Consider the following 25536-nt stretch of genomic DNA (forward strand, 5'->3'; position numbering starts at 1 on the left):
AGGGCAGAAGGCGGGCGGGAAGAAGCCGCGCGATTCTGGTCGCTAGTGATGCGCACGCGCAGGGGCCTGCCCGCGCTTGCGCGGAGTGCGCCGCTGTCGCGCTCCGCCCCGGAACGTGGGGAAAGGCGCGGACTACCGTTAGCCGCCGCCGCGGCGTTCTCCCGAGCCGGCGTCGCAGCTGGAGGGCCTGGCAGGTTGCGTGCTCCGCTGGACAGCTGCCTGGGGAGTCCCTGCGCCGGTCAAAGCCTGTGTTTCCTCCTCGCGAGGCTGAGGTGAGAAGACTACGAGGTGAGGTGCGTCCGGGAGGCTCCCGGGCCGTGACGCCGGTCACATCTTCCCGGGCGTTAGAACCGGGAGGCGACGGGCTTGGCGGGGATGGAACTGAGCTTGTTGAACTTCACAAGATCCTTCCGCTCAGTTTCTTTCGCTCGACCTAACGCTTTGGTAAGGAAGACTTTGGGGCGGGGGGCCTACGCCACCCTCGCCGGCCTCAGACTGCGTCCCCTTGGGGCTCGCGTGGTTTCCGTGCAGTCATTCAAGCGGCGTGGAATGAGCGCCCACGACCTGCGGGTGCCCGGCCTTCTAGACTGCGCGCCCAGTGGGCTCGGCGCCTTCCTGAAAGATGCACATTCCTTCCCAGATGATGACGAAGCGAACGCGTGCTGATGGTGGGGAAAGATAAAAGCAGTAGCCGTAGACGTTAGAGAACGTAGACTGGACGTCCCGGCCAGCCGACCTTCTTGAGATTTGCCGTTAACGCTTGGTTGGCTCTACGTCCCTATTTTTTCTGTGCAAATAAGCGTCCATACATTTTAGATACTTTTCTCTTTGGTTACAAATTTCGCCACCTGACGCTCATGGATTATCTCCTGTATGTCAGATACTGCTCTAGGCCAGGAATTGGCAAACTTTCTCTATAAAGGGCCAGATAGCAAATATTTTAGGCTCTGTTGGGCCAAGAGGCAAAACGGAGCATAGTATGTAGGTACTTGGCGTAACCAAAGAGAAAATGTCCCTAACATTTTTTTATTGGTGGCATTCAGAATGTAATGATTAAGCAGTTTTTAAAATACAGGTCTGCTGAGAAAAATAGAATGCTTTTTTTGGCGGTTCTAAGTTGGTCTTCCCTGGCATGAGTTGATTGCAGATGTTCCCTAGTGGAGACTATTCTTGGTTCACGGAAAAGCAGGCTGAACGTGGCTTGTGATGTCCCAGTGGTGCCTGAACTCTGCTCTCCTGAGCAGGCAGCTGAGGAGGGGCAGAGACCTATAAATCAGTAGACAAATACGTCATTCCAACCGTGTTATTAAGGAAAACAGCTGGGTACCGAGACCTTGATGAGGGAGGGGGGTCTGGCCTGCCCCTGGGAAGTGAGGTTTGCACTGAGATCCTACTCTGCAGCAAGCTGTGTGACCACACCAGGCAAAGGGAGCACGGATGTTGGTCTGTTCAGTATAAAGCCCAGTAATCCGGGGGCTGCAGGTGCCAGTAAAGGTCTACATCGGGGTTTTAATTTGTGATCCGCCACGGGTGGAATTCAGAGATAGCACGCTGTTGTACCTATATGTGTTTTCGTGAGTTAAAGATACACAGTGTTTTTTTAGAGTCTTAACAGGATCTGTGAGCCAAGACAGGTTAACGAGTCTGTATGGTCATTTCTCGTGACTGCTCAGGACAGTGTGATGCGGATGTACAATAATTTATTCAGGCCAGACTCTATGGAGTCTCTGATTGATTCCACTTTTAGGCCACTGTTAAAATGATTTAGCGTAGGATGTGCACATTTAATACTGATAATGCTCAACTGTCCCCTCAAATGATTATGTAAACCTGTGACCACTTTTATACGGTCTTTTTTTTTTTAAGTTTATTTATTTTGAGAGAGAGAGAGAGAGAGAGAGAGGAGGGGAGGGACAGAGAGAGAGGGAAAGAGAGAATCCCAAACAGGCTCCACACTGTCAGTGGTACTCGAACCCATAAACTGTGAGATCATGACCTGAGCTGAAATCAAGTCAGACGCTTAACCAACTGAGCCACCCAGGCACCCCTACATTTATTTTTTTTAGTTTTAATGTTGTTTTTTGGGGGGAGAGGCGGGGGGGGGAGGACAGAGGATCTGAAGTGGCTCTGACACTTGTGGTGCTGACAGGCTGACAGCAGCAAGCCCGATGTGGGGCTCGAACTCACGAACCATGAGATCATGACCTGAGCCAAAGTCAGACGCTCAACTGGCTGAGCCACCCAAGCGCCCCACTACATTAATTTCTTAGTGTTTAAAATGCCATTTATCTGAAACTGAACATTTAAGCATCAGGCGGCCTCACGCAGACGCCTTTCCGTGAGCCAAATGAGAATCCACTGGTCAAAAGAAAGCAGTAGAGTTGCCAAAAGCAGAGGCTGCTGCACCGATGGTCTCAAGAACCTGGAAACAACTCTTAAGGAAACCAGTAAAATGCATACTCCTGGGCGAGATGAACTTGAAGAGACCCCTCCCGCTCACCCCAAGAAGCAGAATGGAAAAATGTCTAAAGCCATATGCATACCTGCTTTGACCTGCAAACATGCTGTGAAGGATTTATCCCAATTCAGAAGTACGTGCTATGCTGTGCACTGCAGTTATCCCATAAAATGGTGTTTAAATGTGCGGCAGTAGGGATCGGTTAATTATAGCACATTCCCTCAATAGAATTCCCTCAATAGAACAGACGCACAAAATCAAGAGGATATTTAATAACATGAGGAAATGTTTCTGGCATACTTTTTTTTTTTTTTTAATGTTTATTTATTTTGAGAGAGTGCGTGAGCAGGGGAGAGGCAGAGAGAGGGAGACAGAAGATCCAAAGCAGGTTCTTGCACCAAGTGCAGAGCGCCCAGTGCGGGGCTTGAACTCACAAACTGTGAGATCATGAGCTGAGCTGAAGTTGATGCTCAACTGACTGAGGCACCCAGGCACCCATGGCATGTTTTTTTAAAGCGGGTTATAAAATAATATGCATATGACATGTTTTGAAAGAAACATGTATATAACAGGGTGCCTGAGTGGCACAGTCAGTTAAGCATCTGCCTTTGGCTCAGGTCATGATCTTGTGTTCTGTGGGTTCGAGCCCTGTGTCGCGCTCTATTCTGACAGCTCAGAGCCTGGAGCCTGCCTCTGATTCTGTGTCTCCCTCTCTCTCTGCCCCTCCCCTGTTTGCTCTGTCTCTCTCAAAAATAAACATTAAAAAAAGACGCATATAGGGGCGCCTGGGTGGCACAGTCGGTTAAGCGTCCGACTTCAGCCAGGTCACGATCTCGCGGTCCGTGAGTTCGAGCCCCGCGTCGGACTCTGGGCTGATGGCTCAGAGCCTGGAGCCTGTTTCCTATTCTGTGTCTCCCTCTCTCTCTGCCCCTCCCCCGTTCATGCTCTGTCTCTCTCTGTCCCAAAAATAAATAAACGTTGAAAAAAAAATTAAAAAAAAAAAGACGCATATATACCCTTCCCACAGGCAACTGCTGTGTTGTCTTTTGTGTGTCTTTCCAGAAACATACTGTGTATTCACAAGCACATTTATATATCCATATATTTTGGAAATTGTTCCCTTCACACATAGATCTAGCTCATTCTTTTTTTAAGTTTATTTATTTTGAGAGTGAGAACACAAGTGGGGGCAGGGCAGAGCCCAACTCGGTGCTCTGTCTCACAACCTTAAGATCGTGACCTGAGCCAAAACCAAGAATTGGATGCTTGACTGACTGAGCCACCCAGACACCCTTAACTCATTCTTTTTGATGTCTGTATAGTACAGATATTTTTTAGCTTTAACAATTTTTTTCAAGCTGAAAAAATACATAGACAATAAAAGTTGTTATTAAAAAAGTAGTGGGTGACTAAGGAAGTCTAATGCCCATCCAGACCTGTCGTCTCAATAAAGCCAAAGCTTGATGTTACTGTCAACCTCGTTTCCTACAGTAACTGAACCCCGTGTGGTCAACTAGCTGAAGCCACAGCAGGAGGAATGATGTGGGAACAGAGAAGGTCCTATCCAGTCTTTGAGGGAGCAGCATTCCTCAGGGCCTGATCTTGTCAACGAGCCAGCCTCTGGTCACAAAGGAGTTGCCCTGGGGAGATAGATAAATGGGAGTATTCCAATCCCTGGAGTGTTCAGCCCCAGGTAGGAGTTGAGACTAGTGTCTGAACAACGGGGCCGCGTGCAGCATGAGCTGTTATTCTCCGTAGTGAGGCAGCAACTCCATCCTGGGGCAGAGCCTCTGGAGGCCCCGTTGCAGCTGCAGTGGTGGACTGCCAAGCCACCAGGTCGCCCGGACGGGAGGGCTCCGTCAAGGTCTTACTGTGGCAGCATGGCCCACACAACTGCAACGAAAGGACACACCCCTGAGGACATCACCTCTCATGGCGAGTACATGACAAAGGTGAGGAAAAACAAAACAGCTCACTTTATCTTGGCCGCTCTGCCGGGCAAAGGGGCCCTGGCTTGGAGTCAGACACTCCTGGATTCCCAGCTTGGTCCATGGGCTTTGTTTCCACTTCCCTGGAAAATGGTGCCAGTATCTCCCTCTTGGGTTCTTTTTTTTTTTTTTTTTCAACGTTTATTTATTTTTGGGACAGAGAGAGACAGAGCATGAACGGGGGAGGGGCAGAGAGAGAGAGGGAGACACAGAATCGGAAACAGGCTCCAGGCTCTGAGCCATCAGCCCAGAGCCCGACGCGGGGCTCGAACTCACGGACCGCGAGATCGTGACCTGGCTGAAGTCGGACACTTAACCGACTGCGCCACCCAGGCGCCCCTCCCTCTTGGGTTCTGATGGTTAAATGAGATGTGTATAATATAAAATATGCAAGTAAAATAACTTGAGAGTTGTAAGTGTAATAAGGCAAACATTTCCATTCCATTTCCCTCAGATAATTATCCTGTACTTCCTTACCGTTTTCCATATCTCCAATATAGCCCCTATATGCTACTTAGTTACACATCTACAAATTAAGCCAAGCGTGCTCTGAGGCCTAGGCATCTGTTTCCTGTACTTGACTCAAATGAAATGTTCAGTAAATCAGTGAACAAAAGGATTATGAATTAAAAAGATGTGGGCAGTTGTTGTAGCAGAAACTCCTACTCTTCAACTGTGGCTGAAGGAAATTCTGTAGGTAATGGGTTTCTGAGTTAATATGCGGGGGGGGGGAATGGGCTTTGGAGGCAGACTTCCTGTGTGATAACCCCCTCGAGCCTCATTTTCATCTGTAAAATAAGGTTAATAAACCTTGTAAGGATTGTGTGGGGAAAATCCACCACTGTGTTAGGCGTGGAGCAGGTCTCACTATTAGCCATTATTCCTCAAAAGTACGCTCCATGAGCACAGCTGCTACATGTTCTTGGGTTTTCTGTGTTATTTTGTTCAATAAAGGCATGTCATTAACTGCTGAGCTGTGTCTCTGGTTTTATTCTACCATGTCATAAATTCACACATCACATGTCCTCATCTTTGGCTCAGGAAAAAAAGTTGCAGTTTACTCAGATGTGAGAATCAAGTTGGTTCGTTCTTTCTATCTCTTACATGTTTTGTTGCCGGGCACGCTGAAGACAGGGTCACTCAGACCCTCACTGACAAATTAGGACCAGTCATGATTCCCTGGAGACCATCGTTTATTTTTGGTAAATGCCATCAATGAATATACACACAGTATCAATCCCACAGAAGTCTATAGCATTTAATTCTTGAAAACAGGTGACCACTGAAAAAAAAAGAATTCACAATTTTCAGTTCCTTTAATAATTTAATGTTCTATCCCCTTAAGGCTGTTAGACCTTAAGTTACCCGGGTCTGGTTGTATCCCAGCAACAATAAAGGGCCTGTTGCATGATGTATACCAAATACACAGCAAAATTGAGAAATCCCAAGTGCTTCTTCACTTCAACATGTTTGGTTTCTCTCCTTTGTAATAGGGGTTTGATTTTCCCTATAACGAATGACTTAAAATAAGGTGCTTAAAAAGTCCACACCAAGTCTCAAAATAGTGAACAAACACTATTCGAAAATGCCCTCTGAGCCTCAGTTTCCCCTTCTGTAAAATGAAGGAGTTGGGTTCGAGTTAGTGTCGTAGGCAAGACCACACAATGGATGGGTAGATTAATTTCCCGCCACAAAGGCCAGCAAGGAAGAGGGAGAGGGGAACAGAGCTGCAAATGGGAATGTGGGAGTGGGCGGGGGTGGTAGGCCAGGGCCAAAGTGGCTGGAAGACTGGCCTTCAGGAGGTCAGTGTCAGCTCTGAACCTTCAAGTCTCAAAAATATGTCTTTGTCTTTTGATCGGATGATTTGGTCTAATATGATTGTCTCATTCGTTCCAGTGTATGTACTTGCTGCAGATTTATGTACAGAATTAAATACCCCATTTATTAATTTATAAACCGTAATAAAACCAGTCCGTTCCCCTCGCCAGCAGATCTTGCATTGGAAAAGGGAAACAATATACAAATTTTAGCAACATCATAAATTTCATTAAACCTGAAAAGACACACAGTTCATTTTGGAGTTCAATTATCTGTTCAAGGACTCAGTCATTATAATCATAAAAACAACTACCACAGTATCTTTGTGGTGCAGAATCACCCCCATTTGTTGCTAGTCACCAGTGAGAAAAGTTCAGCTACAGACTGTGATGCCTCTGTGAAGACACTCAGCAAACTCTTTTCACAAATGCCCTTCACATTTCCCCTTCCCGTTTTACACAGCAACCGTCTCAAAACTTGGGGCCAACCAAAATAATTACAAAGAAAGTGAACGACACGTGAACACACAGGGACCTGAGGCTGGTGGTGCATAAACTCCGGCCGCGAGGGGACCGGGTGACCTCCAGGAACAGCCCACTCATAAGCTGACAAAAATAACCAAACCGGGAGTCCATCATAAGCTATGGTACTCCCTCAGACGGGGAAATGTCTCACCAAGACATAAAGGGTGACCCACTGTCCCACCTGCGGCTTCCTCCGAGTGCCTCTTCAAGAGGTTGGGCACAGCCCCGAAGGAAGGCAGCCATCACCAGGGACCCCAGCAGCTGAGCCAGCGGTCCCCTCTGCGAGGACAGCATCCTCTTGTGACGCTAGGAAAGATGGAGACCCTGACCTGAACCTCGGCACATGGGCTACCTGCTGGGGCCACATCATTTTCCTGATATGTGATTTATCCAAACCCAAATCCTAGCTTGGTGCTCGCCGCTTCTCCCCTTCACCAGGACACGGTTCCGATCCTAATGCAGACACCCCACCAGATCAGGTCATGGAATCAAAGTGCTGTGGTCTCATCTATTACACAAACTGTTGAGATGACATTCTTGATTCATTCTGCTTTCGGCGGCTGGGGCCATTAGGAGCTTCAGAAACTTCAGCGCTTCCTACTAATGCTGAAATGTATCATGACACGCATCACCAGAAGGAGTTTTTCTTGTTTTTAAAACATTTAAGAACAAAAGGGTTTTCAATCTATAAGCCAGTCCTCATGCGCCCCACCCCCCATAGGAGACAACGGCATAAACACAACTGCAAAATATTCCCTAGAAAAATGCAAGATCCTCATCAAGTTAACATCTCCCCACCAAACATCCTACTAAGTCGTCACAGAAGCGAAGACTCATCAGAAAAGACAAAACGAATATTACAAAAACAGAGCTTGAAACACAACGTGATTTCCTAATGCTCTGACAGCCCCTCAGCCACTCCCCCTTTGCTGTCCCCAGCAAGGAGAGATGCCCTGCTCTGGCTAGGAAAGAGAGGGCACAGGAGACAGCAGCTGCCCTTCCCTCTGGATCTGGACATATACTGACTCTGACTTGCAGGTCAAAGAATTAGGCTCCAAGAATTCAAGGCTAATTGCAGTAGCTTTTCTCTTTGGAAGATCTGCCAGTAACTGCAAACGGCCAAGGGGTTGGCCGGAACCCGGGTCCATCTTTGTTGCTGGACATGCTTTTAATTAGTACCCCTCTGCTCCATGCCTGCCTCGGCCCTTGGCCTATCTGAGCAGCGGAATTGAAGCAGCTAGTTTGTCATTCTCCAGCACCATCCTACTGTCCTTTCCTTGGCCCCCAGGAACCGCCTCTTGCCTGCTCGGGGAGGTCTGCATCCACAGTGATCCCACCTCTCCGGAGAGTTACCTGGAAATACTATCTGGAAAGCAGAACGAGAACTCTCAAAATACATAACTTGGGGAAGAAGTCCACACAGAAAGGTAAAAACCTGGCCAAGATCTCCACAGCAACACAGCCCTCGGATGACAGACTCCAGGAAGAAAGGGCCTGGAACACGGGAGCTTGAGGGCGGTGGCCCTTACTGCAGGGCAGCGTCCTGCTGCCCCCAAGGGGCTGGGAAGCCCAGGGTCTTCTGATGGTTGTGCATCGTCCCCTTGGCTGGGTTGTACATTCACTGGTTGTCAGAAGTTTCTGGTACTGCTAGGGAGTGGGGGAAGGAGTCACACAGGTACCACCCTGCCCTCTACACTCTACACGTCATAACGGTTCAAACTGTATGAGTTTGGGTAGCTCTGCCGACTGTACTGGAAGTGATCTGTTAAGATGTTGTTGCGGCCATACTGATAGTCCCCGTGCTGGGGGAAGAGGATGCCATTGTGGGGTTTTTCCAGGGGGCTCCGGTGATGTTCCTTACTGCTCAGGTCCCCCGTTGTGACAGGGAGGAGGTGCTTCCGGGCTTGCTGATTGGCATCGTACTTGGTCTGCAAGATCAAGAGAGTCAGTGAGACAACTGGCTCCCCAGGACATGTGCACAGGACAGAGGAGCAACGGGCATCCGAGCAGCCCTTCAAGGCACCACCGAAGCACTGGCCCTAGCGGGGCTCAGGCATGGCCATCCCTCCCTATGAGCCATCTGTGTCTTTACACTGGACCGAACACGGTCTTCTTGAGTAGACCGTGAGATCCCTGACAGAGGGATCCAAAAGCCACAGGTGGAGTATGGCACAGACCCAAAAGCCACAGCTGGAGTATGGCACGGACCCAGAATAATCTACACAGGAAAAGGAAAGCCGGGCTAGGAGGGCCACACCAACACCATAAACCAGTCAGCCACAAAGCTGGGAGCTGGAACCCCAGCCTCTTGGCTCAGGGTGAGGCCCTTTCTTCTCCCCTCCACCGACTCTTGGTGCCTCCTTGGGTATCGAGGGGACACCCCACCCCACCTCAGACTCACTTTGTTATACAGAAAGACCCCCAGGATGGCTGTCATCATGCCTAGGACGTTGGTGCTGGTGACTGGGTTTTGCAGCATGATCAAGGACACCGTGATGACCATGATTCTCTTGGTGGCATTGGCAACAGAGTAGCTCAGAGGGCTGATGAGGTTGAGGATGCTGAAGGCAATGACATTCTGGGCAAAGTTACAGAAGCCGCTGACAGCCAGGAGCAGGAGCGTCCAGGGCCACTGGGACACATAGGTCTACAGAGACGAGAAAACAAGAACAGCACTGGGGTCACATGCTGGCCCTGGCAGAAGTGGGGGAGAGGCACAAAGTGGCTTACTGGGGTCAGCCATCTAGGCGGGGAGCAGTTCCAGCTGTGTGTTGCCGTGTAATAACAGGTGCCTGATCTGCGCAACCTCTGACCCTCACGACACTGCACGCAGGCACAGCAATAATCCACTCCGTTGCTGCTGAGGACAGGGAGGCTCCAAGAGCCCCAAGGGTGGAGAGCACGAGGTGAACTGGAGCTTCCCTTGTCCCGGACAGTGAGGACTGGGAGCTGTGGGGTTAGCGGAGCAAGGTCTGCTTACTGGACACTGTCTCAGTCCAACTGAGCTGCTATAACAAAATGCCATGGGCGGGTGGGGGGTATAAACAATAGACATTTATTTCTCACCGTTCTGGAAGCCGGGAAGTTCAAGATCAAAGAGACTCAGTGTCTTGTATGAGCTTCCCAGTTCATAGGTGGGGTCTTCTCACGGTGCCCTCATGTGGTGGAAGAGGCGAGAACTCACTGGGTCTCATTTTATAAGGCCAACCAACCCTGTCTGACGAGGGCCTCACCTCCTCATACCATCATATGAGAGTCTGGGTTTCAACATAGAAATTTGAGTGGGGGGGACACATTCAGACTGTAGCAGACATGACACGTTCTGTAGGACAGGGAGGCCCTGGGAAGGCAGCCCCTGAGTATGCACAGAACCTAGTAATACAAGAGTCCCAGGCTAGAAGCAAGAAGCCCTGGGTCTGCCCTGTTACTGAGAACCACCCCCCCCCCCCGCCTCCTCCCCGCCCTTCACCTCCAGCCACCTGACCTTTCAAGTCACACTTTCTTCCTCTGTGCGACAGAAGACACTGACCCTGCTGAGCCCACACAGTGCTGCTGTGGGAACAATCAAAAGGGTTCATGGCTGTGAAAGTGCTTTAAAACAGTCCCAAGCCAAACACAAGATGTTCTCAAAAACTTTAGTTATCATCTGACCCTCTCTGGAATGAGGCACTCTGATCAAAGGGGCCCAGAAGTTAAGAACTCACAACTAGCAGACATCTGGACCACAGAACCCCCTTCCCCCACCCATCCCCCTGAGCCTGGGTTGATCCCAGAACAGGCAGCAGCTGAGAATTAGGTGGGGGGCTGTCCCTGCCAGGCTGCTGGGAATGCCCGGTGCTGAATATTTACAGACATCTATTCAGAGCTGGATACTGGAAGGCATGTGGCACCACTCCTATGCCTCCCCACCTCCCACAGTCCTACCTCGGTACCAGTCCTGAGGAACCAAGGGGCACCAAGAGGCTGCTACAGGGCAGGGTGGCCAGGCCAGTGGAAGGGCCCCAGGAGACAGTACACCAGCCACGCACAGCTCCAGGCTGTCCACCTCTGCAGTGTCTGACCTCGTCTGGAGTGCTGGGACAATCCCCACGTCCCTGTGCTCCAAGGGCAGAGCACCCTCAAGACCTAGTGTGGCTCAGTGAAGGTAACAAAGCCACAGCTGCGCGGTGGCACCTCCTCTCTGCATCCCAGTCCTCAAGCCACATTGGTACTGGACACAGCTGGGTCCCTCCAGGAAGGTGGCATTTAGCGGCCTGCCAGCATGGGAGCTGGAACGGTCTTAGAATGGCCACCTGATTCCATCTCCACCACCCTCAGAGAGAGAGAGGGATCACAAGGTCCTCTCAAAGGGCAGCAAGATACACTTAGGTGACCTCACGGTCACTCTGACTTTTGCCCCTCGTTGGAACAGCCCCTGTAAGGCACGTGAGCCCACCAGCATGCTTCTGTGGCAAGCTGACCTGTTCACTCCCGAGTCCTTTCCTGAGATGACCGACATGGTCTTACAAGCTGTTTTTATGAGCCAGCCAGCTTGCCTAGATCCCTATTTCTCAGAAAAGGAACCCAGTCAATCCAGCTTTTAAAAAAAACTGATACCAGTCAAGTGTTTCTTCCCCACACAATCAGGATTCAGAACCACTCCCTCACCCCGAAACACTCTCCCAGGCCTCTTGGTATGAATCCCCTTCCCCAATCCAGGTAAACTAACGGTGTGTTCTCCTTCCCTCTAGGTTTGGCCTTTTAGAGACGATCCTAGAACTGGAATGATACAGGATGGAACTTTCTCAGACAGGCTGCTTTCACTCAGCAATAATGCCTGTGACATCCACCCAAGCCGTCATAAGGAACAACAGCTGATGACCTTTTTCATTGCCAAGCAACTCTCCGTTGTATGAATGTACCAAAGTGGGCTTGTTTCGTTTTTTATTCATTCGCTTGTTGAAGGACATCTGGGTTGTGTCCAGTTTTTGCTGGCCATGAGGTCATGAGTGGAGTTGCTATAAACATTTGTGTGAACTTGAGTTTCATTTCTCTAAAGTTAACACCCACATGTGAGATTGCTGGGTCATACAATTAGCGTATGTTTAACTTCAGAAGAAACTCCCAAATGTTTTCTAGAATGGTTGTACCATTCTGTATTTACTCCAACAACATATAAAAATTCTAGCTGTGCCTTATCCTTGACAAACATGGTATTGTATTTTTTTATTATTATAGCCATTCTAATAGGTATGAGGTGGATCTTATTCTGGTTCTGTTTCTCTCTAGTGCCTAATAATGTTGAACATATTTTACTTGCCTATTTACATGCCATCTAGACAGTCCCAATGGGAAAAAGTCTGTTCAAGTCCTTTGCCCATTTTTAAGCAAGTTATGATCTTGCTATTGAGTTCTGACAGTTCTTTATATATTCAAAACACAAGTTCTCTGTTAGTACGTCATTTGCAAAAATTTCCTCCCAGTTGGGAGTCTGTCTTTTCTTTCACTTAGTAGTGTCTTCACAGAGCAAAAGTTTTAAATTTTAATGAGACTCCATTTACCAATTTTTTCTTTATGGACTTTGCTTTTGGTGGAATGTCTTAAGAACTTATCCCAAGTCATGATGAAGATTTTTCTCCTATGTGTGTGTGTGTGTTTTTTTTCCCCTAAAGGTTATCATTACATTTAAGTCTAGAATACATTATGAGTTAAGTTTTCTGTAATGTGTGAGGTCTAAGTCAAGGCTCAGATTTTTGCTTATCGATGTCCAGTTGTTCCAACACCATTTGTTAAACTACCCTTTGCCCTGTGATTGCTTTTGAATCTTTGTCAAAAATCAATTACCCAAATTTGTGTGCATTTAGTTGCACACGATTCTGCTCCACTGATTTATGTGTCTCCCCCTTAACCAGTATCTGTACCTTAATACTAAGTCTTTAAATAATGATTCCTCCAAGTTTATTCTTTCTCAGACTTATTTTGACTATTCCAGTTTGTCTGCCTACTATGTAAATATTCCAATCAGCTTTAAGGTTAAAAAAAACCTCAATACCTATCTATCTATCCACACGCGCGCGCGCACACACACACACACACACACACACACACACACACAGATATACAGGCATATATCTTCGTAATATTGCAGGTTCAGTTACAGACCACTGCAATAAAGGAAATATTGCGATAAAGCAAGTCAAGTGATTTTTTTTTTGTTTCTCAGTGCGTATAGGAGTTATATTTATACTGTAGACTGTTAAATGTGCAATAGCATTATGTCTTAAAAAAGGGGTACGCCTTAATTAAATGTATAGAACTTTATTACTCCCAAATGCCAACCATCACCTGAGCTTTCAGTCAGTCATAATCACTCATCATAGATCACCATAACAAATGCAGTAACAAGAAGTTTTTAAGATTGCAAAGATTACTAAAACATGACACAAAGACACAGTGAGCAAATGCTGTTGGGAAAACGGCACCAATAGACTTCCTTGATGTGAGGTTGCCACAAACCTTCAATTTGTAAAAAAATGGAGTATCTGCGAAGTGTGATAAAGCTAAGTGCGATAAAACAAGGTATGCCTGTGTAGATTAATGGATCTCAACTTTTCTTCATTACCACCTTTTCCAAGGAGAAAAATTGAAGTTAAAATTCAAGCAATTATTTATAATTAATACTAAAGAACAAGGTTTTGCTGGTTAGAGAGAATTTTATTTCTTCCTTTCAAACCTATTTATTTCTTTTTCTTGTCTTATTGCACCGGCCAGGATGTCAAGTATGATGTGGAATAAACATGTTGAGCATGAACATCCTGAAATTATTCTTGAATTTAGCAGGAAAACCCTCCAATCTTTCATCATGGTGTTAGTATTCTGCAGTGGCTGAGAATGCAGTTTTCAGTGATTGCAACTACTAGCTCATGTACTCTTTCTTGCTGTTTCTTTCTTTCCTCTGTTCTCTTCCATCTTTTTTTATCATGTTCTCATACTTAAGACTTCTTTTCTGTGCCAAAATCGGTAACGTTACACTGGGGAAGGGACACCGTCCTTTCAAATGGGCCATCTAAGGCAGCTAATTATGCATCACATGGAGGTCTCTACTGAGAAAAATTCTGTGACTTGAACTAAATATTTTTAAATGTGGATTTTTTGGGAAAACTAATATTTAACATTGTTTCTCCTGCATGGCAAAACTGCCTATTCTGCTACTTAAAAACCCTCAATGACTTTATTTTCAACTGGCTGCTTTTTTCATGTACAGCCAAAATGAAAACGTCTAAATTAACTATGTTGTACAAATGGTACCCAACACAAAATTTTTAAAAATTAGTAAGACTTTTGTTTTATGTTTGCATTTTGACTATTTTCATAAGGATGCAGGTTGTGTGTTTAACTGTTAATGTTAAAAACTGATGTGTGTGCAGAATATTCTATATGCATGTTCATGTTTAAAGAATGGCTGTTGACAATAATCAGCTTTCATGTAAAAAAAAAATCAGGTTGAGGAAGTTTCCTTCTATTTCTAGTTTGTTGACTTTGTATTTTATTTATTTTATTTTGAGAGAGAGCATACATGTGCATGCATGAGTCGGGGAGGGGCAGAGGAGGAAGAAGAAAATCTTAAGTGGGATCTGCGACTCTGGGCTCGATCTTACATAGTGAGATCGTGACCTGCACTAAAACCAAGAGTCGGATACTCAACCAACTGAGCCATCCAGGCGCCCCTAGTTGTGTTTATCTTCATGAACGATGTTGGGTTTTGTCAGATGCCTTTTCTGTATCAGTTGAAATGAATAAGTGATTTTCTTTGTTAAACTGTTAGAGATTACACTGATTTTCAAATATTGAATTAGCCTTGCATTCGTGATTTAAATCCCATTTTGTCATAGTGTATTATGCTTTTTATACATTGCTACATTCAATATACTAGTATTTGGGGCTTTTAAAAATATTTTCTTATTTTTTTTAAGTTTTAGACGGAGAATGTGAGTGGGGGGAATGGGGACAGCAAGCGAGCGAGAGAGACAGAGAGAATGAATCTTAAGTAGGCTCCATGCTTGGCACAGAGCCCTATGTGGGACTTGATCCCATGTCCCTGGAATCACGATCTGAGCTGAAATCAAGAGTTGGATGTTCAGCCAACTGAGGCACCCAGGTGCCCCTACTAATATTCTGTTAACAACTTTTGCCTCAACGTCCATGAGGAATACTGGTTTTGTTATATGGCCCAAAGCATTCCCCTGTCTTCTGTTTTCTGGAGGAGACTGTAGAATCGATATTTATTTTTTCTTAAATGTCTGGTAGAATTTGCCAGTGAAACCAGCTGGGCCTGATGATTTCTTTTTAGAAAGTTTGAACCTATGAATTCAATTTCCTTAAAAGCTATAGGACTACTGGGGTGCCTGGGTGGCTCAGTTGGTTAAGTGTCTGACTTTGGCTCAGGTCATGATCTCGCGGTTCGTGAGTTTGAGCCCCACATAGGGTTCTGTGCTGACAGCTCAGAGCCTGGAGCCTGCCTTGGATTCTGTGTCTCCCTCTCTCTCTCAAAAATAAAAATAAAACATCAAAAAATTTTAAAAAAAGAAAAAAAGCTATAGGACTATTTAGGTTATCTAGTTCATCTTGGGTAGGTGAGTTTTGATAGTTTGTGGTTTATGAAGAATTGGTCTATTTCATCTATGCTGTATATAGAATAGTCAGTAATATCTCTATCATTTTAATGTCTGTTGAGGTCTATAGTGATATTCCCGCTTTCACTCTTGGTGTTTGTAATGTCTTCTTTTCTGTTTTGCTTCAGTTGAAAATATTTTTTATTTCCCTTGAGGCTTCCTCTTGGGCCCTGCATCATTTAGAAATGTGTTACTTAATTTCTAAATGTTTGTGGAGATTTTCCTGTTACTGCTGTCAGAGAAGATACTTTGTATGTTTTAATATCTTTTTTTTAAATTTATTTATTTATAGAGAGAGAGAGAGAAGAGAGAGAGAGAACAGGTGGGGTAGGGGCAGAGAGAGAGAGAGGGAGACAGAGAATCCCAAGCAGGCTCCGTGCTGTCAGCACAAAGCCCGACACGGGGCTCAAACCCACAAATCATGAGATTGTGACCTGAGCCGAGATCAAAAGTCAACACTTAACCAACTGAGCCACCCAGGCACCCCTATATGTTTTCAGATTTTTTGTTAAAGTTTGTTTTATGACACAGAATATGGTCTGTCTTGGTGAATGTTCCATGAATACCTGAAAAGAATGTCTATTACACTGTTGTTGGGTAAAATGTTCTACAAATGTCAGTGAGATACCCAGTTGGTTGCTGATATTATCTTTTTGCTTGGTGGGTTTTTTTTTTTTTTTATAGTTCTATTGGTTCTGGAGGTTCTGTATTCACTGAATATAAAACTATGTGTTGCTAGTTCTTAGTTTCAGTACTTTAAAAATGTTATTTCACCTCTTTCTGGTGTTCATGGTTTCTAATGAGAAATCCACAGTCATTCAAACCACTGTTCTGTAAGTAATGCATCATTTTTCTCTGGCTGCTTCCAGATTTTTTGCTTGTTTGTGTTTTAATCTTTTTTTGTGTGTCTGTGGGTCAAACTGGATAATTTCTATTGATCTATCTTTGAGTTACTGACCCTTTCCTTTGTCATTTCCATTCTACTACTGAACCCATCTAGTGAGTTTTTAAGCTACTCTTTCTGAATTTCCAAAATTTCCATTTGGTTCTTCTGCCTTTCATTCTTTACATTTGTCTCAAGAGAATTCACGTTACCTTTTGGGGCATGATTATAATCATTGCTTTAAAGTCATTGTTCAGGGGGTGCCTGGGTGACTCAGTCGGCTAAGTGTCTGACTTTGGCTGAGGTCATGATCTCACACCTCATGAATTTGAGCTCTGCATCGGGCTTTCTGTTGTCAGTGTGCAGCCCACGTCAGTTCCTGTCTTCCTCTCTCTCTGCCCCTTCCCAGCTGGCGCTTTCTCTATCTCAAAAGTAAATACTTTTTTTTTTTTAAGTCATTATTCAGGGGCGCCTAGGTGGTTCAGTTGGTTAAGCATCTGACTTTGGCTCAGGTCATGATCTGAGGTTTGTGGGTTTGTGGGTTTGAGACCTGCATCGGGCTTTACAATGACAGTGCAGAGCCTGCCTGAGATTCTCTCTCTCCCTCTCTCTGCCCCTCCCCCACTTGCCCGCTCGTGCTCTCTCTCAAAATAAATAGATAAACTTAAAAAAAATAGTCGCTGTTCAATAATCCCAAGATCTGTGTCATCTCAGTGTCGGCATCTGTTAATTGTCGTCTACGAGAAGGGACTTGAAATTTCCCTGGTTCTTCATATGCCGAGTAACTTCGGATTATATTCTGGACGTTTAGGATATTGTAAGACTGTAGGTCTTACTTAAATCCTCTACAGAATGTTGATACCGAATTTTGTTTTAGCAGACTCAGTTGGGTTCAGGCTACAAGCTTGACAAGCCTTCTGGGGGTGTTGGTTCCAATGTCAGTTGTGTTTCCAAAGCCTCTCCAGCAGTACGCGGCTCCATCCTGAGTGTGCGCTACCCAGCAATCAGCCTGGGATGTGGGCAGCAGTCTACCTCATACTTCAGTGTCAGTCTGTGGTGCGCTATTAGGGTCAGATCCTCACATGTACAGCTCAGGGGTGAGCCTAGGATTTCATGGTGTTTCTGAGGTCACTTTCCCAAGTTCCTCCTTCTCCACGATCTCCCTGGTACTGACCGTTGCCTAGGGTTCCCCTAGGAACCAGTCCTCTAGTCAAAGGGCTGGGGCACGATTATCCCGCTCTACACTATGGCCTTCCCACAACTGTACCTCTACTTGGGACCAAGCAGTGGGCTGATTAAAAGAGAAAAATACACAGTGGGGGCTAATCCCACTCTGACCGCAGAGCGAGGCTGCCCTCACTCAGCATCTCAGGTGCTGTGGGACCCTGCTGCTACCATTGCCACCGGATTGCCAGGGGCCTGGGACACAGGAGAACAAAGAAACAAAAATAATAGAAAAAGCCAGAAGGGCATTTCCCCTACCCTGAACATCAGGAACCCCCTTTCCTATTCCCTGATCCAGAAGCAGAGGGTGTCTCGCTCTGTTCTCACCATGTGCAGCACCTGGGGCTGCGAGTTAAGGCTGAAGATACAGGAGGCAAAAGAAAGACAAACTGAGGGGCACCTGGGTGGCTCAGTCAGTTAAGCATCTGACTCTTGATCTCGGCTTGGGTCATGATCTCACGGTTCATGAGTTCGAGCCCCATGTCAGGCTCTTCACTGATGGCAGGGAGTCTACTTGGGATTCTGTCTGTCCCTCTCTCTGCTCCTGCCCTACTCACTCTTGCTCTCTCTCTCTCTCAAAATAAATAAACTTAAAAAAAAAAAAAAGAAAAGAAAAGAGGGGTGCCTGGGTGGCTCAGTCGGTTAAGTGTCCGACTTCAGCTCAGCTCATGATCTCACGGTCCGTGGGTTCGAGCCCCACGTTGGGCTCTGTGCTGAGGGCTCAGAGCCTGGAGCCTGCTTCGGATTCTGTGTCTCCCTCTCTCTCTGCCCCTCCCATGCTCATAGTCTGTCTCTCTCTGTCTCTCTCTGTCTCAAAAATAAAAACATTTAAAAAATTAAAAAAAAAAAAAAAAAAAAGGAAGAAAAGAAAAGCAAACTGCTGACTCAGTGGTAATTTGAAATCTGGTCTTCAACCCCAGCCTGTCCACTGCCATTTACTTTTCCGTTCTCAAATAGCTGCTTCACTCATCTTGTAAAAGCTTCAAAACCAGTCCACCTGCTTTGGAGTCTAGTGATCCCTGCCTGGCTTCGGTCAAGCTGTCAGCAGTGGGGCTGCCCGTGTGCAGAACTACCCACCACACACAGCCTTCGAATCCTGGTAACACGGCGAGCGGCAGACTCCAGGTGATGCTCTCCTACCTGATCCTTCTCCCTGTACCGCCACGAAGCACGGCACTGGGATGGGGCTACGTCACCCGGCGTCCGTGCCAGAGACACAGGGCAGGGAGGGGGAACCCACATAGGTAGGGGCCCTGCCTTCACACCCCAGCACTGTCAAATACAGAGTGCTCCCTGGAAAACTGTCGGAACGTACGAGGACCCCATCAAGGTAAAAAATATGTATGGGCTCGACAGAGAACAGGTCACTAAAGGTATTACAAACAAGGTAATCACTGGAATAAAACTAAAACGTGTCCTGAATGCAAATACAAGCAAAGTGACTAGAGCCGAGCCTGGAAGCACGTGTTTGTGTGCGTGTATACAGAGACACTAAGGAGTTGTCACAGGACGTAGTAAGAGAACTGAGACGAAACCCACCAGCAGGATCTGCAGCCAATAAAAAGAATGAGAAAGACCTAAATATGTCAATAGGGAATAATCGATCCCCAGGAAATATCATTGAGGGAAAACAGCAAAGTGCTCCTTTCTACCTAAAAAGTCACTTTCTGTGTAAGGAGGAGAAAGGTAGGAATATATACAGGTGTGCTTATACTTGCAAAAAGAAACACTGAAAACATAAACCAAGAGCATAGCAATGAAGAACTCCAGGGGAGGGACAAGAAAGCAGGAGGTGACAGGGACTGAAGCCAGACTCCTTGGGCTTTTTTGTTTCTTAATATTTTTATTTTTTGTTTTTATTTTATTTATTTACTTTGGCGGGGGTGGGGAGTGCGTGCTTGCGAGGAGGGGAAGGCGAGAGGGAGATGGAGAGAATCTTAAGGAGGCTCCGCACCCGGCCCAGAGCCCCACGCCCTGAGATCATGACCCGAGCTGAAATCAAGACTGGACGTCTAACCCACAGAGCCCCCCAGGCGCCCCTGAAGCCAGACTTCTTTGAATAAACCTTCTCATCTCATTTGGCTTTGGAAATACAAAGGTATCTGACAAATTCAGTGTTGGGGGGCGGGGGGAGGAAAGCAACGCCACAAATGGAAAACAGATGGAAGTAAAAGAACCCAACCGGACAAGCTGGTGACACAGGCACACTGTGAAAACAATTATTTCCAGTGCCCTTAGAACACGGCATTCCAACTGTGCATCTTTAACGGGACATGTCCTAAGGACAAAGAAGACCGGCAAAGAAACCTTAAACTCAGAACCCTGTCCGCAGCTGGCCTGTGGGCATTTTCACTCTGAAGCGATTATGTGTGCATACAGTGGAATCTTGTACGTGAGTGATTACGGGAAGGAATCAAGCGTACCCGAAAAGATGTACACTTAAAAATCACAGCCGTGACAAATCCTGTCATGTTACATTGCAACGAACTGGAACGAACTCTCCCCTCTGCCCCAACAGGGCTTTCCTAGTTTTTTACCACAAAGACTTAAAAGCAATGACAACCCGACAGCGGTGAGCACCACGGCCTGTCTCTCTCAGCAGCGCTCTCTACCACAAGCAACCCGGACTCTCGAAGGAGCGGCTGACTGCAAGTCTGGGACAGGAGAGGCACAACATGGGAAACAACATCCTGCTGGACCAAAAGCTACCTGTGCTGACCTGTGCTGTCAGAAGGACAGGGAGCCAGTGGGAAGGACTCCATTGGCCGAGACAGGATAATCCGAATAGAGAAAGTGTTAAGATGTGCAACTGACACAGGCGTCCACAAAGATGTTGGAAAAAAAAAGAATATATAAAAGGACCTTCCTTTACCCCTCCCACAAAAAACACCCCCCCTCCCATTCACTGGTTAACATTTACAGTAAGCTAAGACGTGTTCTCCAAACATTGGTAATTAAGAAAAAAATGAAAGAAAAGCACTGAACTGCTTTTCGTGTAGTTGGAAGTAACACACTAGTCCTGAGTGATGATGGAAAGCTCTTTACAGAAAAATTACAGCTAATCAATATGGAAAGGAAGTGAGAACAGAGCCAGTTTCCCCATCTGGAAAATGGAAATAACGTGCACTATGTCTCCAGGCAGTGCTGAGGATTGAAGACCAATGCCAAGAACTCCATCGGGCCTCATGAAGCCCTAATAAAATTTACTACCCTCTCTTACCCTCTCTGTAACTCCGGCTCGGAAGAAACCACGCCTACCTCCTCCTTATCACTGTCATCTGCTTAGTTTCTTTCTTTTTTATTTATTTATTTTTTCACCTGCTTAGCTTCCAGTGAACCGTCTGGAGGCTGGCCCTGCACGCGGTGGGAAGCTTTTCTTGCCGGCGCTCAGAGAGCTCCGCACACACCCAGAGTAAAGGAAGTACGGACAGAGATGACACCAAGTGGGGAATCAAGCTATGCAAGCACAGTTTTGACAAGTCAAAGTGAGATCTGAGCCAGACTGCCAGGACAGGAAAGTCGCCTGTGCCGGCATTTTCCTTCCTGATGCCACTGGCACAAATGAAGCAGCCATCAACACCTGAGATCCAGCGCGCTGGAGGAGGAAGTGCAAAGGAAGACGACTTCCTCGACTGCACGAAAACTGCGTCATGACAAAGCCGAGCCTTAAGAGGGCTGGCTGGCTGGCTGCCAGGGGCCCCGAATGTCCCAAAGTCAACACAGGTGTAACTGCCCGGCAAAGCAACTGCTTTGGAACTCGTTAAGAAAAGGGTGTGTCCGTGGCACTGGCCAACTCACCAGGTCGCTGCTGACCAGGAAAGCTGAAAGGTCCACCAGGACCCACGTGGGGATCATAAAGAAGACAGCGTGGCAGCCCAAGATGTTCAGCAGCCGGAGATGGTGGATCCGTGAATCTCTTAACACCTGAGAAGAGAAAACCTCTTTAAAGGCCGATTGAAACTAAAAATGGCAAGAAGGGCTCCAGTTACCCAGGCCCCAAACACAGGGACTATACATAAGCCCTGACATCTGACCTTGACCGCCAAACCTACCAGTGCCCTATGATGAGACACACAGCCCGTGCCCAAGACAAATATGAAGGCCCGACAGTGAAAAACACCAGCACTCAAAACTGGTAAAGCTGTAGTGAAACAGGCACTCTGAAATTCTACTGGTTTATGTCTAAATCGCTCATGCACATTCCAGAATGCAACCAGGCAAAGTCTATCAGCAGCCATAAATATTTCATATACTCCGACCCAACGACGTAAGGAAATAACTCGAGACAGAAAACCTACACACACAAAGATGTTTGTTGCTGCGTTCCTTATAATGAATGGTTGGAGAGCAATAGTTTTTTTTCTTAAATACTTATTTTTGAGAGAGCGCGAGTGGGGGAGGGGCAGAGAGCAGGGGACAGAGGATCAGAAGCTGGCTCTGCACTACTAGGTTGACAGCAGCGAGCCTGATGTGGGGCTCGAACTCAACGAACCATGAGATCATGACCTGAGCCAAAGTCAGATGCTCAACTGACTGAGCCACCCAGGTGTCCCTAGAGCAGTAATTTTTAACGAAATGGGAGAATGTTGTAATCGTAAATGAAAATGTACTAATTTTACTTTTCAAAAGCACAATTCTGAAACGTACCTATAATATCACAACTCTAAACACTGTACAGAAAAAGACCCCTACTAGCATTAACAGTAGTTCTCTTTGGGGCACCTGGGTGGCTCGGTGGGTTAAGCGTTGGACTTCGGCTCCAGTCAAGATCTCACAGTTCGTGAGTTTTGAGCCCCACGTCAGGTTCTGTGCTGACATCTCAGAGCCTGGAGCCTGCTTTGGATTCTGTGTCTCCTCTCTCTCTCCCTCCCTCCCTCCCTCCCTCTCTCTCTCTCTCTCTCCTCTTCTCCCGCTTGCACTCTCTCTCTCTCAAAAATAATAAACATTAAAAGAAAAAAAAACAAAACCCAGTAGTTCTTTAGGGGAAAGTACTGTGATTTTGCTCATAGCGTGGAAATCCCTGGGCGCAGGGCAGGTCTCTATTGATTAGTCATCTCCAGCACCCACTATGGTACCTGACACAAGTTTTCTGATTTTTGGGGGGTGGGGGGCTTTTCTCTAGTTTTCCACATTGAATATATGCTAATTTTATAACAGGAAACAAATGACTTAAGAAAGTGAAACAAATACAAAACCAGCAGAAGGGCCACAGGAGTTTTGCTCAACACCAAGGGAATCCCTCCTCGACCGCATTTTCACCGGCCGCCCGCCTGTGCACCCGCAAACCGCCAGGCAGATCCCAGACGGCACCCAAATACCTTTTTGGAGAAAATATTCTGAAGCGAGAAGCACAGTGTGGCAGCAAGGGCGCTGATGAGCCCCCACATGTCGAATGACAACTCGGTGACGGTGGCCAGCAGGACGCCGCTGATGATGGGGATGAGCGACAGGTACACCTGCGGGAAGGGGGGCAGGGGGGACGGATGGCCGAGGCTGAGCCGGGCTGCCCCCCACACGCCCCTGGGCCTGGAGGAGAGCCTCGGTCTCCCGTCCCTCACCAAAGGGAAGGTTCAACTTTACAAGGCCCAGAGCGTATGCGATGGTTCCTGAGATCTGGTGGCTAAATGGCTCCAAACTTCCGGAGAAATGGGATCCATTTTTGACCTCCAGCGCACCCTTTTCCTACAAAGGACACTTTAAAAGCACTGCAGGAATTTTAGGAGGTGGTGTAAGGCCCTCTCAAACGCCCCTGAGGGTCAGAGCAAGGGTTCCGGACTGGGGGACCTGAATTCCAGCCGCTCCCCCACCCCCCTGCTGGCTGTGGGCCTCAGGCTATTAGGCTGACTCTCCCCTTTCCCTTTAAGTCCCACTTCTTCCCCTGCGATCAAGAATGACAATCCCCTGCCTTATCTGTCTCATAGGGTGGGTCCCTACATATCCTGTCTTTATCGTTAGTCTTTGCCTAGGCCATTCCTCAGTCCTTCCCCACAGTGGAAGGTGCCGGCTCCTTGCCCAAGCTGGGTACAATGTCCCGAACGACAGGGAAACCTGATAAACATGACGTGATATCGAGTGATGAAGCTACACACCTCCCAGGCAACTCGGACCCAGGGAGACAAGTCACACCTGACATCACCCTGGGGGCGGGTTCCAGAGCACACCCAGGTCTTACAGACAAAAAAGAGGCTGAAACAAAAAAATCAGCCAGAAGTGGCCCAATTTCTATAAGCCGATCCAGGGCACCGCCACTCTGAGTTACATAAAATACAGGATGCCAGAAACCAACCACCTAGAGAAGAGGCGCTCTGTCCAGCACGAAATGGATTCCAGCTGGGACGACAGGAGTCGCGCTTCCACTTAAGGACAAGGAGCAAGGCCGTCTCTGGCTGAAGCCACAGCTCCTCTCGCCCCAAGCCAGGAAATACCCAGGCTTGGCATCTTGAACAGACACTGGATTGTGCCCAAAGCATCTTCCTTATGCAGTCCTAGGCTCTGCGTGTTGCTTTCGTTTCCAGTCCCAGACACTCACAGTTCCTGGTTGTTTTTATTTCGAAGACTTTGTTGGATTTTGCCAAAATCACTCTTTTGACTAGCACCTCACTTTGGACCCCAGAAGTCCCCAACCTGACTGCGGTCACTCGCGAAGAAGTGAAACTTTGTCAGAGTTCCAGCAAGACGTCAGATGTTCCATTCCGGGTCCCCCTGGAGGGGCACGTGGGGCCCGGCCAAGATGGGACCGAGTCACTGTCCACTAGCAACCACACGTAGGGAATCAAAACACGAAGGGAAGCTGGACCTGAGAGGGACAGGAGTGTCCCCAAGACCACACGGCAGAGACAACTTGGGGACACACACACTGCACACCACTGCCTCCAAAGTGATTACAGAGCATTAGTGAAAGGGCCACCAGAAGCCTCCAAGCAGACTTCCTGATTTGACAGGAAGCCAGGAGCCACGACCACGTCACCAGCTGGGCACCAGCCAGGAAGCCCTTGGGGCCCCCACCGGCCCAGAACCCTCCCAGGTTACCTTGGTGCTTTGCTTCTCCTTCATGATGATCCGGGACAGGAGAACCACCCAGATGGGCATGGTAGCCTTGACTGCAAAGAGAGGCCGGGGGGCTCTCAGGGAGCCGTCGCCGTCCCAGAACCCACCCTGGGACCCTGTCCCAACTCCACTAGTGCGAGGGGAGCGCCTGGCAGCCCTTCAAGCCTCCTCGGCCCTTCTCTTTCCGGGGAGCTTCCCCGCAGCCCAATAGCTGCGACCCGCCCTGCTCAGCTCCCAGCTCTCTTCCCAGCCACTTCCCTCCCCTAGACCCCTGTGCGAGTCGCTCCCCTGCTAAAAGTCTCGTTGGCCCCCAGCCCCTTGCCAACAGAAGTTGACTTCTCGGTCTGGTATTCCAGGCCGTCGGGCCGCAGCCCCGCCAGCGCACTCCTACCCACGCGCCGAAACCCCGGGCGGCGCGTCCCGGCCGCCGCCCCCCAGGCCGGCCGCTGCACCCACCAGTGTGCGCGTAGGACACCGGCACCTTCCAGATGCTGACGTGCGCCGACACGGACGCGAAGTACTTGCCGAAGGCGAGTGGCAGCACGTAGCGCGGGTAGAAGCGCGGCGGCAGCAGCGGGCCGGGAGACGGATGTGGGCCGGGCCCGGGGCCCGAGACGGGCGGCGCGGGGGGCACGCGCCAGGCGCGCAGCAGCGGCGGGAGCCCCGCGCATAGCGCCAGGATGTGGCACAGCGACACGGTCACAGGGAACGGGAAGGCGCTCAGGATCACCTTGTTGACCACGTTACCGCCCGCGCTCAGCGCGTACCACAGGAGGCACAGCGCCGCCACCCGCGCGCCCTCGCGCGCCCCGCCGCCGCCGCCGCCCGCCGCTCCCGGGCCCCCCGCGCCCGCGCCCACCGCCGCCGCCGCCGCCGCCATCCTGCCCGAGCGGCCACCTCTTCCCGCCCGTCCGACGGCCAGACGCCGGGCGGGGGCGGGGCC

At 48.2% G+C, this 25536-nt stretch overlaps 1 protein-coding gene and 1 long non-coding RNA gene across 2 annotated transcripts; one reads left to right on the forward strand and one right to left on the reverse strand.

The window, feature by feature from the left end:
• Positions 1 to 115: 115 nt before the first annotated feature.
• LOC109494712 lies at positions 116 to 12728 on the forward strand. The gene is made up of 2 exons (XR_002149721.2): positions 116 to 272; positions 11519 to 12728. It is a non-coding gene; the product is annotated as an uncharacterized LOC109494712 (long non-coding RNA).
• Positions 5622 to 25488, reverse strand: SLC35E1 (solute carrier family 35 member E1). Its single transcript, XM_023246863.2, has 6 exons — positions 25050 to 25488; positions 24576 to 24646; positions 22865 to 23002; positions 21345 to 21470; positions 9190 to 9435; positions 5622 to 8716 (listed from the first exon to the last, which is right to left on the reverse strand). Exons 1-6 carry the CDS (start codon positions 25471 to 25473, stop codon positions 8486 to 8488), a joined length of 1236 nt encoding a protein of 411 aa, XP_023102631.1. The 5' UTR covers positions 25474 to 25488; the 3' UTR covers positions 5622 to 8485.
• Positions 25489 to 25536: the final 48 nt, after the last annotated feature.

This window comes from Felis catus, chromosome A2 (genome assembly GCF_018350175.1).
Source record: "Felis catus isolate Fca126 chromosome A2, F.catus_Fca126_mat1.0, whole genome shotgun sequence".
NCBI classification, from domain to species: Eukaryota; Metazoa; Chordata; class Mammalia; order Carnivora; family Felidae; genus Felis; species Felis catus.

Coding starts and splice junctions, on each gene's coding strand:
- SLC35E1 (XM_023246863.2), bottom strand. CDS start 25,473: ATGGCGGCGGCGGCGGCGGCGGTGGGCGCGGGCGCGGGGGGCCCGGGA. Junction 23,003..24,575: donor AGGAGAAGCAAAGCACCAAG/GTAACCTGGGAG, acceptor CCCTTCCCGCAG/GTGTACCTGTCGCTCATCCC. Junction 21,471..22,864: donor AGAATATTTTCTCCAAAAAG/GTATTTGGGTGC, acceptor TTCTCTTCTCAG/GTGTTAAGAGATTCACGGAT.